General features: G+C 40.7%; 1 protein-coding gene across 1 annotated transcript in view; it reads right to left on the minus strand.

The window, feature by feature from the left end:
* The window catches only part of LOC124789252 (solute carrier family 22 member 7-like), a 136,723-nt gene extending 118,817 nt beyond the window's left edge, over positions 1–17,906 (minus strand). The window contains exon 1 of the mRNA XM_047256547.1: positions 17,865–17,906. Within this exon, the coding sequence (XP_047112503.1) occupies positions 17,865–17,906 (42 nt within the window). The remainder of the gene's footprint in view (positions 1–17,864) is intronic.
* Between the last annotated feature and the right edge of the window lie 215 nt (positions 17,907–18,121).

The following is an 18,121-nucleotide window of genomic DNA, read 5'->3' on the forward strand; positions in this document are numbered from 1 at the left end:
CGAAAAATGAAATTGATTTTGTGAATAAAGAAGTAGATAGTGTCGGAATTTCCATGCGGCTTTGCGCTGATGATGCTGTAGTATACAGAGAAGTTGCAGCATTAGAAAATTGTAGCGAAATGCAGGAAGATCTGCAGCGGATAGGCACTTGGTGCATGGAGTGGAAACTGTCCCTTAACATAGACAAATGTAATGTATTGCGAATACATAGAAAGAAGGATCCTTTATTATATGATTATATGATAGCGGAACAAACACTGGTAGCAGTTACTTCTGTAAAATATCTGGGAGTATGCGTGCGGAACGATTTGAAGTGGAATGATCTTATAAAATTATTTGTTGGTAAGGCGGGTATCAGGTTGAGATTCATTGGGAGAGTGCTTAGAAAATGTAGTCCATCAACAAAGGAGGTGGCTTATAAAACACTCGTTCGACCTATACTTGAGTATTGCTCATCAGTGTGGGATCCGTACCAGATCGGTTTGACGGAGGTGATAGAGAAGATCCAAAGAAGAGCGGCGCGTTTCGTCACAGGGTTATTTGGTAAGCGTGATAGCGTTACGGAGATGTTAAGCAAACTCAAGTGGCAGACTCTGCAAGAGAGGCGCTCTGCATCGCGGTGTAGTTTGCTCGCCAGGTTTCGAGAGGGTGCGTTTCTGGATGAGGTATCGAATATATTGCTTCCCCCTACTTATACCTCCCGAGGAGATCACGAATGTAAAATTAGAGAGATTAGAGGGCGCACGGAGGCTTTCAGACAGTCGTTCTTCCCGCGAACCATACGCGACTGGAACAGGAAAGGGAGGTAATGACAGTGGCACGTAAAGTGCCCTCTGCCACACACCGTTGGGTGGCTTGCGGAGTATAAATGTAGATGTAGATGTAGATGAAGTCTTAGTTGCAACGTAGGTGGTACAGTGGTTTGCTTTTTCAAAGCAACCATCCCAGCATTTGCCTTAGGAGTTTTAGAGAAACCGCAGAAAACTTAAAATCCTAACCTTCGTTCATCCATAGTTGAAATGGAAGACAGTGGGACGTCAGCTGTTATAAATTTATATTAAAAATCAAGAAATTCCTCCAGCTGTATTTAAGGAATCGATTTATTTTGGCAACTAGTTACAACGTTGAAACTAGTTGCCAAAATAAAATCGACACCTTAAATACAGCTGGAGCAATTTCTTCATTTTTAATATACAATCTTAACAGCTGTATTTGACCATGGTCCTCCAATACTCGAAGAAGAAACGAAGATCTGGGTTTAACATCTCGTCGACGGTGAGGCCATTAGAGACGGACGGCATGCTCAGATTGAGAACGGGTGGGGAAGGGAATTATGGTATTCACCACTATTAAATCTCCGCGCCGACCAGCAGTGCGCTCCATTACGCGCGGCCAAAAAATGCATCGTCGGCCGCACTTGTCCTTGCACCGCCCCCTACTAACATCACAGGTCGGCTTCGTGTGAGCGCGCGCGATTGGTCACCCATAACACTCAGCGATTGGCCGCCCACACTGTACCGCGACCCCAGCCGCCGGCCCGGTTAACTATGGAGCAAAGACCTTGTAAAAAATAACTAGACTCACTGATGGCGCTGCAGTCGCGGGATAATTTGAACCTTCGGCTGGACGCCATTATAGTGGTTGTAGTCTGGTGTGTTGTGTAGTATTGTTGTTCATGAAGATGGTTCAAATGGCTCTGAGCACTATGGGACTCAACTCCTGTGGTCATCAGTCCCCTAGAACTTAGAACTGCTTAAACCTAACTAACCTAAGGACATCACACACATCCATGCCCGAGGCAGGATTCGAACCTGCGACCGTAGTGGTCACGCGGTTCCAAACTGTACCGCCTACAACCGCTCGGCCACTCCAGCCAGCGACTGTTCATGAAAACCCTGATTCAACGTTGTATATTTGTTGGGGCGTACATACAGTATTTGTTACTCATAATTCTACCGTCTGTACGTTCCAATCAAAAGAAGTACAATGGTGAAGAGTTGTGCAGCGATTAATTGTACAAATAAATTCGAGAAAGGAACGAGTATTACATTTCACCGATATGTGAATATTTTAAGTTGTTTTGTATGTCAGTGCACTTAATAAATGATTTTGTAACACGGTATTAGCATAATGTCTGTGCATCTATTTGCAGGTTTCATTTCTCAAAACCACAGCTGTTACAAAAATGGTTACACGCTGTCAGAAGGCTAGATTTCCGACCGACAGAATACCATTTTATATGTTCTGATCATTTTGAAGAAAGTTGGCTGATCGGTAGTGTTTTCACGGTCTAGATTAGGTTGAAACTTGATAATTTGATCGTGAGTTGCCAAAGCACTATGCCATAAATAACGCACTTCTCGTCATAAAATCTAAAGCAAGGCAGAATCAGAAAATATCTATTAATATAGTGGGCAAATCTTAGAGTATTTTGATGCATTTTGCGTACATCTATCGTAAATGAACTACGAAAACTGCTAGGGGTCCAGTACATAACTTTTAGCTACGGCAGATTCCATGTAGTACGTAAGATAAATTCTTAAACAGTGACTAGTTGCTGTTTGTACATAAATTAAGAAGTATATTGTAGTAACGTATTTAAATGAGGCATTATGTTTGTGACCTAACTCAAGGGAAGGCATTTTATAACCAAAAGCGATGTATAAACATTCGAACCCCGCGCGTCAGTTTACCACTCTAATGGCCGCCGCCCAGCTATTCAATTTGTCCGCTCCTCACAGTCGACCACTTGTGCGGTTGTGGGGGCCTGCTATGGAGCCTCATTTAATGCAGCAACTGACGTCTTCAAGTGAGTTCTCACCGCGCTATGTTCTACTCTACAACTTTGAAGTGCTACACTGCAGTGGACCTGCTGTTCGATACTGATTTGGCTGCACTCTGGACTTGGAATCGGAATGCTATACTGGAAGTTGGACACGAATGTTCACTAGGCTTAGTACGTCGACGGGATTCTGATTTCCGCTGGAAGTCTGCTTTTCACTTGCACTCCCTGGACATTGGTATAAGCGCCATCGTTTTATGTAATTTTCCATGAAGTGTTCATCTACAACTTGGCGCCCAGTAACACAGTTATTTGCATCAGTGCAGTGTCAATAAGTCGAGAATGGTGATATATTTATCGTGTTATTCCTAGTTATAACACAATAAAATGGCGGTGGGCCAGGACCCACCTACACTGGAAGTTCTACTCACGCAACTTACTCATCAGCAGAACGAGAACCAACAGCATCTAATGAAAAAGTCCTTGCAGACAAACAAAAACTACAAGAAGCGAAATGTAGTGTGAGGAGGGCTATGCGAGCGGCGTTCAATGAATTCGAAAGTAAACTTCTATGTACTGACTTGGCAGAAAATCCTAAGAAATTTTGGTCTTATGTCAAAGCGGTAGGTGGATCAAAACAAAATGTCCAGACACTCTGTGATCAAAATGATACTGAAACGGAGGACGACAGACTAAAGGCCGAAATACTAAATGTCTTTTTCCAAAGCTGTTTCACAGAGGAAGGCTGCATTGTAGTTCCTTCTCTAGAGTGACGCACAGATGACAAAATGGTATACATAGAAATAGATGACAGAGGGATAGAAAAACAATTAAAATCGCTCAAAAGAGGAAAGGCCGCTGGACCTGATGGGATACCAGTTCGATTTTACACAGACTACACGAAGGAACTTGCCCCTCTTATTGCAGTGGTGTACTGTAGGTCTCTAGAAGAGCGTAGCGTTCCAAAACATTGGAAAAGGGCACAGGTCATCCCCGTTTTCAAGAAGGGACGTCGAACAGATGTGCGGAACTATTGAAAGGTGGTTACACTGAGGCACAGCGCCAGAGATTGCGACAAAGATTATTATTCCGCCGCCTCCAATGGGCGCTGTAGTAGTTCAGAGGGTGTCGAGGGCAGTTGTTGTTCTGTTGGGATGAGAGAGTAGACGATCTGAGTGTTGTACTGTTTGGTTGGTGTAATGTATAGATGGAAGAAGATGCAATTGTCAGAATATATTTGAGAAAGGAGATGGGCTTTTGATTTATGATGCTGGTGTAATGGAATATTTTCGTCAATATGTAATGAGGTAAATAGGTGTTATAGTTTTCTTTAATAACAATCCCTCTTGCTCACAGTCAACAAAGCATCTGGCTCATGTTCCTTTATTAGACTTGTAATTCTGGTTTCTATGTGCAATTATAGTACTTCTAGTTTTTCAATTAATTCATTGTAAATGGTGTTTAAAATATTTTGTCGTATTGAGAAAGAACAGAGCCAGATACATGTACGTTGAGTCACACTACCACACACAGAACAGTTACACTTGTGCTTTGTTGTTTCGTTGCTTTTATAGTTGCAGGGGACTTAATTAATCAATTGTGTTAATGGAAATTCCTTGTCATTCTTTATTTTTATTTTATGCAGTCAGATTGCGTGCTAATACTAGTCAGGTCCAACCGGTTACGAGACTTAGTAACCGGTCATACAGCTAGTAAAATTATTGCGTTTATTCATTAATATTAGTCTTTTCTTTTTAGTTAAGCCCCCATGCACGTGGCGACCGCCGCTTCGGATCGTCCCTTGGAATTCTTTTCATAGTAAAACTAGTAGACAGTAGTATTGTTGTAGTCTATATTGCAAGTGTAGAATTTGTAATTGAACATTTATAATTGTCTTGTCATTCTTCTAATGGTATTTTTGTAGATTTTAATCTTTGATGTGTCGTATAAAGGTTTGACAATTTTGTGCAATTGTGAAGGTTTTAATTGTTCGTTAATCGTGTTTGTCAAGAAGCATTTCGTGTGAATGGTATTGTTGGTGATAAAGTGTTATATTGTGTGTAATTTTCGTATACTGACGAGTTTTGTATGTTTTGTAAATGATTACGCAATCGATGAAAAAGGTAAGAATGATGGATAGTCAGAATAACGAATTTGTTAACATGGCGAACTCGCCAACACAGGAGAACAGTTTGGTGAATAATAAAGTAGAAACCAATTTAATAAGCCGGGAAAATAGTCCGGAACCAGTTCAAATTTTTTCACAATTGAAAAATTTTCAGAATACGAGATTAACGTTAGAAGATTCTGGAATAGTATCGAACACAGATAGCTTTACGGCTATGACGAAGGAAGTTAGTTTTATGGTAAATGTTAGGGGCGAAAAGAATTTCGAACCACTTAATATGGAGCAGTTGATGAGGGCAATATTAAATTTGGGATCACAAATTGGAACAATTAAAACTGATATGGGAACAATGAAAACACAGTTAGGATCTGAATTTAAAACAGAGATGGGAACAATGGCAACACGGTTAGACTCACGAATAGGGACATGTTTTGAAAACATGAAAGATGAATTAAAGAAAGAAATTAGAGAAGAAGTACAACCGATTTTGAATGCTCACAATAACAGATTAACTTCAATAGAAAATAGACAAAAGGAACAGGATAGAGAACAGGAAGAAAGAGATCGCGTGATAGTACAAAAATTTTCAGAGTTAAATTTACAGCGTACGCACGATACGGAAGAAATATTTGAAACAATCGAGGAATCCGTACAAAATGACAAAATAAATAACCTAAAACAACAATATGAACAGTTAACTACTAAATGTGTCAATACTGAAACCCGAGTCGCGACACGTACGGAAGACGTAAATAAACAGAAAGAACAAATAGGTGACTTAACGGAAAAGGTTGAGGAGATTTCAGATAAATTGACAAATCTTAGTTTAAATGGGAACAGAGATTCAGATGATACAGCTCCATTGCCATTTGCAGGAACAGAAGAGAAAATCAGGGCAAATTTAATGAACGCGTTAAAAGGGAATTTGAGGCTTTACGAAAGCAAGTTACACAAATTGAAAGCGAAATCGTAGGAAAAGACAGTAAAAGAAATTAAGAATCACCGATAGGGGGGGGGGGGGTTTGAAGAAAGTAATTTATTTCATTTACGAGATGCAACAAGAGAGCGCCATGCTCGCGAACTTGACAATAATCGACATTCCGACTGGGACAGACGCGGTAGGTCTTTGTCGCCACGAGGCGAAAACTTCGACTATAAACACTTTTTAACTGTTCGGAAATTTAAGTTCTTTCGCAATTCTAATAATGACATACATCCATGTTCATGGTTAGATCAATTTATGTACGCACTTCCGCCAAATTGGCCACTGAGTCACAAACTGGAATTTATGTGTGGATATTTAGAAAACGAACCGGCGACGCGCATGCGCGCACTTATTAGAGATTTTAATAATTTAAACTATTTTTATCATGCATTTCTATCGGCATATTGGTCGGAAAACACGGAAGACAGAGTCAAACATAGTCTTATTATGCAGTGTAATTTTAAACAGTCTGAGTTCCGCACGCCGGCAGAATACTTTGAAGACGTGATTCAAAAGAATCAATTCCTTTCCAATCCTAATAGCCCGACTGAACTGTTTAACTAAGCTGCCACAATCGATAAGATACATTGTTTTAGCCGGAAGATGTAAAGACGATATTGAAACTTTTAAGACTTTGCTGCAAGAACTTGAGTATGACGACGACGATGTAACTTCTTATAATTTTTTCAGTAACGGTAACCACAATAGATTTTCAGAGAAAAGCGATAATGATCGGAACGGACGTTATAACGTTAATTTCGGAAATGAGAGACGAAACAGACAGGACAATAAATACCAGCCTTATGACAATAACAGACGATCTAACAGAAATTACACAGACAATTATAATAACAGAAATTCTTACCGGAATGATCAATCATACGGAAACAGTAATCGGTATCATCAAGACAGAAACTATTCATACAATAATGGAAATTCTTACTACAGAAATAACCAGGGTAGTAGCCCTAACAAGACTTTCAGAAGTGACAGTCGAAATTACACATGAAGTAGTCATGCAGATAGCCATGAAAATAGAAATTTTAATAACAGACACAACCAAGAATTTACATCTAACAGACAGGAAGGACCTAATTGGCATCCTCCACGTGACAGAAATTCAGAGAGACAAGTGCAAATCGTAGAAAATGATCCGCGAAGTGACGCGAATAATCAAAGACGTGACCCAAACAATCGACAATGACTTGTAGCTTCGGCTTCTGGCAGCAATACAGACGGTTCAGAAAGTAATGACACTACGACTTTACACTACGTACGCTTGTAAGACATGAGAGATATTTTGCTAGACGAAAAGGAAAACAATGTAGACACATTTTTAAATTCTGTTATTGAAGTATGTGTGAGTAAGAATAAGTTCACTGCGGTTTTAGATTCTGGGAGCCCACTGAATTTTATTAGTGAATTAGGTTTTCGTATATGTGTAAGAACTATTGCTTATCCTGTGTTACCTGTTTCTAAAACCACAATTCGAGGAGCTATTTCTGGAAAAAGTGTGGAAGTCAAACAACAGACCAACTTAAATTTCATTTGTCAAGGATATGAATTTTCTGCTAATTTTATTATTGTTCCATTACTCAATACTCAAATTATATTAGGCATGGAGTTTCTTAACACATATATAGCAATTTTAAACTTTAAGGAACGAAGTGTGAACTTGAATGTTGCCGGAATGCCGAGGTGTTTGAAATTTTTCGAGTGAGTAACGAAATCTGAATCAGACACAAATTGTTTAAGGTTTCTTACTTCTGATGTTTTCGCTGAGTATTATGACGACAATGTGTTCATTCATGACAACGACAGTAGATACAGAGATGCGATGGATGATATGATTAATAGTGAAGAATTAATTAATGAAAAGGTTAACAAAGCTGAAGTGACAAAAAAATGGCTCTGAGCACTATGGGACTTAACAGCTATGGTCATCAGTTCCCTAGAACTTAGAACTACTTAAACCTAACTAACCTAAGGACAGCACACAACACCCAGCCATCACGAGGCAGAGAAAATCCCTGACACCGCCGGGAATCGAACCCGGGAACCCGGGTGTGGGAAGCGAGAACGCTACCGCACGACCACGAGATGCGGGCCTGAAGTGACAGATGACGTTGCAAGAGAAAAATTACACCACATTTTGACTTCACATACTACAGTATTTAGTCATCACACAGGAACTATACAAGGCTTACAATATTTATTTAAAGTAAAAGAACACACACACCATTTCGGGGAAAAACATACGCTATTCCTGTGGCTTATAGAGACAAGGTTAAGAAAGAACTTCAATCCATGTTAGATCAAGGCATTATTGAGCCAGCTGTCAGTCCTTATACCAGCCCATTACATGTCGTTCTTAAAAAGGATGGGTCAATTCGTTTGGTTCTGGATTCCAGACTGATAAATAATATCATCATTCCTGAAACTGACGGTCCACATAGTTTAGATGAACTTCTTCAACATTTCCATGGAATTAAAGTTTTATCCACAATTGATCTCCGTGCAAGTTTTTGGCAAATTGAACTCCACCCTGATTGTTGAAAATACAGCGCCTTTTTAGCCTTTGGTAACTGTTATCGATTTCGGAAATTACCATTTGGACTTACTGTATCTTCAGCAGCATTCATTCTTGATTTAAATGAAATTTTACCTGTTTATCTTCGTAACAGTATTACTTCATATGTTGACGATATTCTTATTGCTAAACGTTCTTGGAGTGAGCACAACAAAATTTTAGATTCGTATTTTTGCAAGAGTTGGCATTACAGTGAACTTGGGAAAATCTGAATTTGGTCGTTCTCAGGTGAAATTTCTTGGTCACATTATTTCAACAGAAGGTATCTTCCTGATCCAGAGATACTAGACGCTATTCGTAATTATGCTGTTCCTACTACTAAACGTGATGTTTGTAATTTCCTTGGTGTCTGTAATTTTCTTAGATGCTTTGTTAGATTGGACAATTTGGCCACACCTCGTTTATGTGAACTTTCTGGAAAGAATTCTAATTGGTGTTGGGATGAGGAAGCTCAATTAGAATTTTGTTTGGCGATGGACTCATCATACAAAGGCCTAGGTGCGCACTTATTTCAAGAGATAGAAGAAAACAACGTTGTAGTACAGAAAACTATTGCGTTTGGAAGTCGTGTTCTCTCTAAATCAGAAAAGAATTATTCGATCACAGAACATGAAGCTTTGGCTGTTGTTTGGGCTTTCACAAAATTTCGCATCTTTTTGTATGGCAGACATACTAAGGTTTACACCGATCATCGAGCTCTGGAATTTCTTATGTCAACTAAATTAACACATGGAAGATTATCACGAAGGGCACTGTATCTACAGGAATTTGATTTTAGATTTGTTTAACTCCAGGGTTCTTCTAATATTATTGCTGATGCTTTATTACATGCACCTATGGGTTTGAAACAAAGTGCTGAGGAAGACTGCAAAGAAAACAATTATTGCTTGATGCATATTGAAGGTGTTGCGTTTGAAAATTTCATGTCGTCTTCGCTCCAGGACATCGCTAAGGAAGCAAAACAAGGATCCAATCTGGAAGGACATTAAGGAGAAGTGGAGGAGAAAGGGAAGCGTAGTGATTAGACAGTATTATTTAGTTCGTAATGATGTTCTTTCTAAAAGAAATTCGGTTGACAACTCTGTTTGGTTAGTTTGCATTTCTGATGAGAGGGTTAATAAATTGATTTGGTATACACATTTCAGCTATGCACACTTTGGTCCATGAAAATACTTTCATAAATTACGAGAAAATTGCTACTTCAGTAATACGGAAAAACGTATTCGATTTGTTCTTGCTAAATGCAAATTATGTCAAAAGGCTAAGCCGCCAACTATTTCTCACAGAGCACTATTGTTTCCTATCATTCTAGCGAGATTAAAGGAAATGTCTGCAGTCGATTTGTTCAGTCCAGTGGTTTGTTCTACTAATGGTTTTGCGTACATTATGGTAGTAGTGGAAATGACATCAAAATTTGTGTGTTTTACCCCTTTACGCAAAGCAACAACTCCTTCAGTATCTAATGCTTTCATCAAACATTTTCTTAAAGAAGTGGGACATGTTGATAAAGTTATATCAGATAATGGATCACAGTTTCGCTCTAAAATTTGGCTTCATACTCTACGGCGTTGTAAGATTAAACCAATTTTCATTTCACTTTTTCACCCTCAATCTAACCCGTCAGGGAGATGAATGAAGGAAATTAATAAATTGTGTCGTCTTTATTGTCATCATAATCACAGAACGTTGGATCAGTATCTTCATATTTTTCAAAACATTCTGAACGAACTCCGTAATGATTCAACTTCTTTACCGCCTATATTGATATTAAAAAAGAAAGCACCGACAAATCGTATTTCTGAAATATTTCCTTTTCCATCTACTCGGAAACAGCGGCATTCTGAAGTTGTCAACCTGGCACTACAAAATATTGCATCTGCGGTTGCTAGAAGAGAGAAATCAGCTAAACGTCCTGGTCGTTTAAAAACTTTGTCAGTTGGTCAAAAAGTGTTAATTAAGTCTCATCATTTGTCTCACAAAGGAAAAGGCTTGTGTCGCAAATTTTTTCTGCCTTATAGCGGTCCATATATAGTTCGCAAAATTATTCATGATAACACTGTTGAAGTAGAAACTCATAAATCACGGCGCTCTAAGGCAATACATCATGTATCGAACGTTAAAATTTTTGTGGAATGACATACTTTTGAGAAAATTAACAGTTACACGTAAACATGCAGAGAACACAGGGATACCGGGCCGTGTTCTAGCGGCAGCGCAGACACAAAACGACAGTCAGTCCGCGCGCTGCAGAAGGGAACCGTTGACCGCAAACAATTACTTCCTACGTCACGCCTACCTACAGCTAATAGATGGCTCAGTGCGAATGCACTGACAGCCGTAGACAAATACACAGTCTAATTTCTCCGGTTAAATTCAGTATAAAGCTATAGTGACTTGATAACTTATGATATTAATGTTCAGTTTTCACAGGATACATTTGTATAAATCTTTAAGAATTACAGGTAAATTCTCTGCGTGTCCGACATTAAGAAGACCTGCTATCAAGAAAATTTCAGGAAGAATGTAATTTTGAGGAAGAAAGTAATAAACTAAAAAGGTAACTATTAATTGAGTTTATATTTCAGATAACTTAAGTCTACTTAAGTATGTACTTTAAACGTAATTCGCTGCTCGCGATTACCTGATTTATACTTTGTGTTCAATTTTATGCTCTATGAATTTACTTGTGCAGCGACATGCTTGCGTACATTTGCTGATTTTGACAATGTTTTATTAATGAACAGGGTTGTTACTTGTCTGTATTTTGCAACACAAGGCTGCTATTCTTATTCACTGATGTCATATATTTCATTATGTGCCTGATGTGCCTATTTATTTAAATTATATTTGTCATCTCCCCCCCCCCCCCATGAACCATGGGCCTTGCCGTTGGTGAGGAGGCTTGCATGCCTCAGCGATACAGATAGCCGTACCGTAGGTACAACCACAATGAGGGGTTTCTGTTGAGAGGCCAGACAAACGTGTGGTTCTTGAAGAGGGGCAGCAGTCTTTTCAGTAGTTGCAGGGGCAACAGTCTGGATGATTGACTGATATGGCCCTGTAACACTAACCAAAACAGCCTTGCTGTGCTGCTACTGCGAATGGCTGAAAGCAAGGGAAAACTACAGCCGTAATTTTTCCTGAGGGCATGCAGCTTTACTGTATGATTAAACGATGATGGCGTCCTCTTGGGTAAAATATTCTTGAGGTAAAATAGTCGCCCATTCGGATCTCCGGGCGGGGACTACTCAAGAGGACGTCGTTATCAGAACAAAGAAAATTGGCATTCTACCGATCGGAGCGTGGAATGTCAAATCCCTTAATCGGGTAGGTAGGTTAGAAAATTTAAAAAGGGAAATGGATAGGTTAAAGTTAGATATAGTGGGAATTAGTGAAGTTCGGTGGCAGGAGGAACAAGACTTTTGGTCTGGTGATTACAGGGCTACAAATACAAAATCAACTAGGGGGTAATGCAGGAGTAGGTTTAATAATGAATAAAAAAATTGGAGTGCGGGTTAGCTACTACAAACACCATAGTGAACGCATTATTGTGGCCAAGATAGACACGAAGCACATGCCTACTACAGTAGTACAAGTTTATATGCCAACTTGCTCTGCAGATGATGAAGAAATAGATGAAATGTATGATATAAAAGAAATTATTCAGGTAGTGAAGGGAGACGAAAATTTAATAGTCATGGGTGACTGGAATTCGACAGTAGGAAAAGGAAGAGAAGAAAACGTAGTAGGTGATAATGGATTGGGGCCAAGAAATGAAATAGGAAGCCGCCTGGTAGAATTTTGCACAGAGCATAACTTAATCATAGCTAAGACTTCGTTCAAGAATCACGAAAGAAGGTTGTATACATGGAAGAGGCCTGGAGATACAAGAAGGTTTCAGATAGACTATATAATGGTAAGACAGAGATTTAGGAACCAGATTTTAAATTATTAGACATTTCCAGGGGCAGATGTGGACTCTGGCCACAATTTATTGGTTGTTACCTGTGGATTAAAACTGAAGAAACTGCAAAAAGGTGGGAATTTATGGAGATGGACCTGGATAAACTGAAAGAATCAGAGGTTTTACCGAGTTTCAGGAAGAACAATTGACAGTAATGGGGGAATGAAACACAGTAGAAGAAGAATGGGTAGCTTTGAGGAATGAAGTAGTGAAGGCAGCAGAGGATCGAGTAGGTAAAAAGACGAAGGCTAGTAGAAATCCTTGGGTAACAGAAGAGGTATTGAATTTAATTGATGAAAGGAGAAAATACAAAAATGCAGTAAGTGAAGCAGGCAAAAAGTAATACAAACGTCTCAAGAATGAGATTGACAGGAACTGCAAAATGGCTAAGCAGGGGTGGCAAGAGGACAAATGTAAGGCTGTAGAGGCTTATCTCTCGAGGGGTAAAATAGATACTGCATACAGGAAAATTAAAGAGCCTGTATCTAATATTTTCTGGGTATCATGAACAAATAAAGCGAGTTGGGTCTCACACAATCGCTGTTCCCGAAGTCCATGTTGATTCCTACAGAGTAGATTCTGGGTTTCCAGAAATGACATGATACCCGAGCAAAAACCATGTTCTAGAATTCTACAAGAGATCGATGTCAGAGATATGGGGGTATAGCCAAATGACGATCCTCTTCTGAAGTCACACGTGGTCGTCCCTGCACTGGTCTTCGGGACACAGTTTCGGTCTTTATAAACTGCCGCCACAACCGAGGAACAACAGAACGATTCACACTAAGTCATCGGGCCACATCATATTGCGACTGTCCTGCCTCCATTTTCTCTGTGTTTCTCCACCGCAGAGAGTCTGGTAGGCATCTTCTCTGCGCCATACTGCACACTCTATGACTGTGTACATAGCAATTGTGGATGTGGGACTAGCCGGCGAACACTACCTCGTTTCACAGGTGCCCTGATGTCGTCACTGGCATTGTAAGAAAATGTAGGCCCTACAGCCGTCCTTATGATCTTATTTATTGTGTGGCTAGCAGTTTCGGCGCATCAGTGCGCCACCTTCAGAGCTTAGTTGATGCTGAAGGTCTTATCAGCGTCAACTAAGTTCTGAGGGTGGCGCTGTGATGCGCTGGAACTGGTAGCTTGTAATGCCGGAAATGCATATCCTCCTATTTCCATCTATTGCAGGTCGTGTGGAGAACCAAAGTGTTTAGGATCTTTGGTAGTGTGAACTCTGCCGCGTGGAGCGCGGGCAGAGCAGGGGTCAGGCTGGAGTAGGGCGGTGGAGCAGGTGTGTTGTGTGACCCTCCTGCGAGTTGCCACACTTTCGGGGTTTGGCAGTATGTAATTCCACTCGACTTGCTATGACAGTTTCTGGCACGGTGTCGCAGACGGGAAACATTAGCTGGCACACATCAAGAGCCCGTTTCGCCTGGTGACCGTGTCGAGAAGAAGGCGCGCCAACATCCAGCTTCTCCAACAGCGACGACCGACAATTAGTGATTGTCGCCACCTCCTCGACCGACGACTTCAAACCTTCAATCAACCAACAAGGAAGACTGAAAGCACATAAAGTTTTAGAACTGTATGGCAGACCTCAGCTTTTCAAACTGTTCCATTTGCATCACTAAAATACAGCAACTTAGCATGAACCTTGGGTGCTCATTGTCCCAATTGCATTACCAAGCAGGGTCCCTTCCCTTTCGAAATGAACCCAAGTGTCGCTGAAATTCAAACGCCAGAATTAAAGTAATATCGTTCCATTTCACTGCTTTAATTTCAAAGTTCAGTTAAAGTATTCATAGCTGGCTACAATATTTAGATTACACGCACGAATTAAGAGTGCGAGTTTTGTTACCATATTTTAGCTTACCCGTGACTGCAGCTCAGCTTGGTACGTACTAAATTTTACTATTGTTAATTGTTCTGAATCATTTAATGCAAGTTCAAAGTTAAATCTCTTGTTTCTAAATTGCGTAGATTCAAGTAGCTTTTGAGATGATTGTTGAGGTAGCCCAAGACTAACCTTATTTTATTTTATTTCCTAGTGCTTCAGAAACAAAGTTCACTATTAATTTCAGTCACTAAATTAACTTTCAATTTTCCGGTTTTATTAATTCTTTTGCTAAATTAAGTCAGAGTGTAGCGAAGTTTATTATTCCTGACAAACATTTAGTTTTCACACAACACGTGTCAGCCTTCAGTTGCCACGCTTTTAGTGCTGATTATATGTGCATTAACTTTTCTTTTTCAGTTATAGTAGTTGTCCATAGGATTGCCGACGGTAATTTTCCCCAAATCTCAAATATCTAATTAACGCCAGTTAATTGTTAACGTAACGACAGCACATCACTCTTTTTCAAAATTAATTTCAACCAATTTCATTTGAATTTTTCCTTTCATTTAGATGTAACCCTTTCCTCCCTCTTTACCGACAGATTAACTTCGGTGACGATTGCTTTTCCCAAATTACCATTAGGTACATGCGGTTTAATTTTTCACTGTCATTAAGGTCGATAAGTGAGGGGGAGGTTACAAGCTACACAGTTAATAAGATCATAAGGACGGCTGTAGGGGCTTCATTTTCTTATCATAGTGAACGGCCATGGAGACCAAGATCTCCAGTGAAAAGGACGGACATACAAAAACCCATCAATGACATGGTTGTCCATTGACCGGAATGCCATCTTCTGAGCAGAATAAGATCGTGCGGGCATCTGGTTGACAGTTCGTATCATTATATTGAGAAATAGACGCGGGAGGGGGAATAACGGTTTGTCGCGTTAATTTTGGACACAAAAGTAAATTAAAAGTATCTACCACAAGGACCACTCCTTGCTCCATTTCTCTTCAGCTTCTACGAAGCAGACATCCCAAAAACAAAATCAAGGAAGTGATTCGTGAGTTTCTCCTGGCGTATTAGATAATCAAAATATCCACGGGTATGCTGCCAGTCTATAGTGTCCAACGGGCACAATATTTCGGCGATCATACATGTCGCCATCATCAGGTGAACTGACGGACTGAGCTCCTGTGAACGTGCCGGCACGGAGATCCGTACGCTATGGCTGCTCAGAGGGAACTGGGTTCGGTCACGGCGGCGGCCGATTTAAATACCCTCCGCCCGCGGCGCGTTCCCTCCGCCGTCCGCACCCCGCGCCACGGTCGCGCGGTGGAACAGATTGCGACGGCGTCTGAGATGACGTCGGTGTGATGGCTCTGTCCGCCGTGGTCGTCACACCTATACGTTTGCTCGATTTACTCTTGATTAACCCGATCGCTGGTTCCCAAGCCTTGCTAAGATTATAGCCACAGTCACGGTTTATGAGGTCGTCATTGGTGCGAATTTCCATGGCCTCTCTAACAACGCTGTCCCAGTATCTCGACGTCTGTACCAGGATCCTCGTGCGGTCATACTCCATGGCGTGATTTTCCGACAAACAATGTTCAGCGACCGCCGACTTGCTCGGATACACTAGTCGAGTGTGCCTCTGGTGTTCACGGCATCGATCCTCGACGGTACGCATCATCTGACCAATATGCGACTTGCCACATTGACACGGAATCTGGTACACGCCGGCCTTCCTCAAACCGAGGTCATCTTTGGCGCTCCCCACCAGTGCACGAGTTTTATTTGGAGGACAAAACACAGTTCCGACCCGGTGTTTCTTCAGAATGCGGGCGATTTAAATGGACGCAGGAGTGGACTAGAGAAAAAAAGAAAATACTGCACCATGTATCATTCAAGAACAACAGGGATTTGACTTGCCACGCAGAACATGGTCAATGCTAAACAGGGTTAGAACTCAACATGGGAGATGTGTATATTTTTTACGGAAACTGCGTAAGTAGCCATGCCTTCTTGTGACTGCGGAGAACCACAGACCGTCGTCAGACACATCACAGAAGAATTCCCCACAAGATCACACGACGGCAAACTTCGTGATAGCGACTCTAGAGTGGACAGTTTACATAAATGCTCTACATGTTTTAGATTTTACTAGGATATATTAGGATGTATATTCTATGAACTTATTTATTTTTTCAATGTGTCAAAAGCGATACGATAAATAAATAATGTCACAGAAAGTCATTCAGATTCTCTCAAATTTGTATGATTAGCTAGGATGAGAATCTTGCGAGAAAAATCGGAAACGCGCTTAGTGTCACCGTTACACATCTCGCGTTGTTATGATGAGAAAAGGACGAGAGAGATGTGGGCGCTTAGGGAGGCATATAGACAGTCATTTCTGCCTCGCTCAATACGCAAATCGAAGAGGACTGGAAACTGTTTATGTTGCTACCAGGTATGTTGGCCATGCGGTGTTAGTGGGTTACAGGCTATAGAGGCTGAGGAATATAAATATATTTTTGGAAATACGCGGAAAACTACAAATCAGATTAAAAAAGTTTGGAATGAAAGTTGTTCACACCCAGTGACACGATACTCGATCCCCTGCCCCCCTCCAGGAGGTGGGGGGGGGAGTCGAGTTTGAAATCGTGAAAAGGAACCCCAGTTTCTGTTGTGGATTCTCCAGGAAGAATATGCAGGCTGACTTTTGCATTAAAATATTTTACAGTCCGTTATAGATAGTGCTGTAATCGACAAAAATGGAATTGCATTAAAAACTATTTAAACACACATCAGATAAGGATCCCAGGAGGTAGAAAGGATGTTATCCTAAAACCTTCAATAAGAAACCGGTTTTGTAGCAAAAAAGACTTGATTCTCCGAAACACAATTACTTGGTCCACATTTTTGGTGTAATTTCTTTCATATATGATCCTCGACTTCCTTTAGTTAACGCGGATTATTCACTTACCAATAACGCCTATTATGCCTATTCATTTGGCGATTTGTTTCATCAGAGGAAAGTATCTGTGAAAGAAAATCTACATAGGCTGCTAGTTGTTATTGTATCCAACTGCAAATCTTCAAGCGGTTTTGAAAGCCGTCCCCATGTAGTTCTTATGCAACGATAAGTGATGCCAATCGAATCTGTGCTCAAGCAGTATTTGCAGAACACTTATTTGCGAAATTCCTGAATATATTGCGATTTGTACAGAAGTAAAGTATTTTTGCTATAAAAGCCGGTTTCACATTAAAGATTTGAAAATAATTGCATTTCTAACCACCTGGGACCATAATCTGATGTGTATTTCTTGAGATGTTACCACTTTTCAACGGCTTTTTACCCATTTCGACTATAGTCGATTACAGCGCCATCTGTCACGTCACACCCTTGGAGGTGAGGCACGAGGGTCGAGTTTGGAGTCATTGGATGTCACTCTTCGAGACGAACAGCTTGTATTAGAACATTCTTCTTTTTAATCCTGACCGTGTGCAATTATGTAAACACGTAATGGAGGATGCGTTTGGCGTATTCTACGTGGGTAGACGTTCCACAGTACCTCCAATGTTTGCAGTTCGCCGTTGCCGATGTCTTTCCCCATCCCTGCAAAGAGACGTCTGTTCAAGGGAGTCGCACACAGACTGACTGCGACGGCTTGTGAAGCAAGAGACCGACGTTACGCGCCACTGAACTGCTGTGATACTCCTTATCTGCTGGCGTCACCTACAGTAGGAAAATAACGCCATTGATAAAATACGTGTTTACCGGGTATAACAGTCACGAGTGGAAGAATGTGGGGTGTAACTAAGTACAGGG

Source organism: Schistocerca piceifrons, chromosome 3 (genome assembly GCF_021461385.2).
Source record: "Schistocerca piceifrons isolate TAMUIC-IGC-003096 chromosome 3, iqSchPice1.1, whole genome shotgun sequence".
NCBI classification, from domain to species: domain Eukaryota; kingdom Metazoa; phylum Arthropoda; class Insecta; order Orthoptera; family Acrididae; genus Schistocerca; species Schistocerca piceifrons.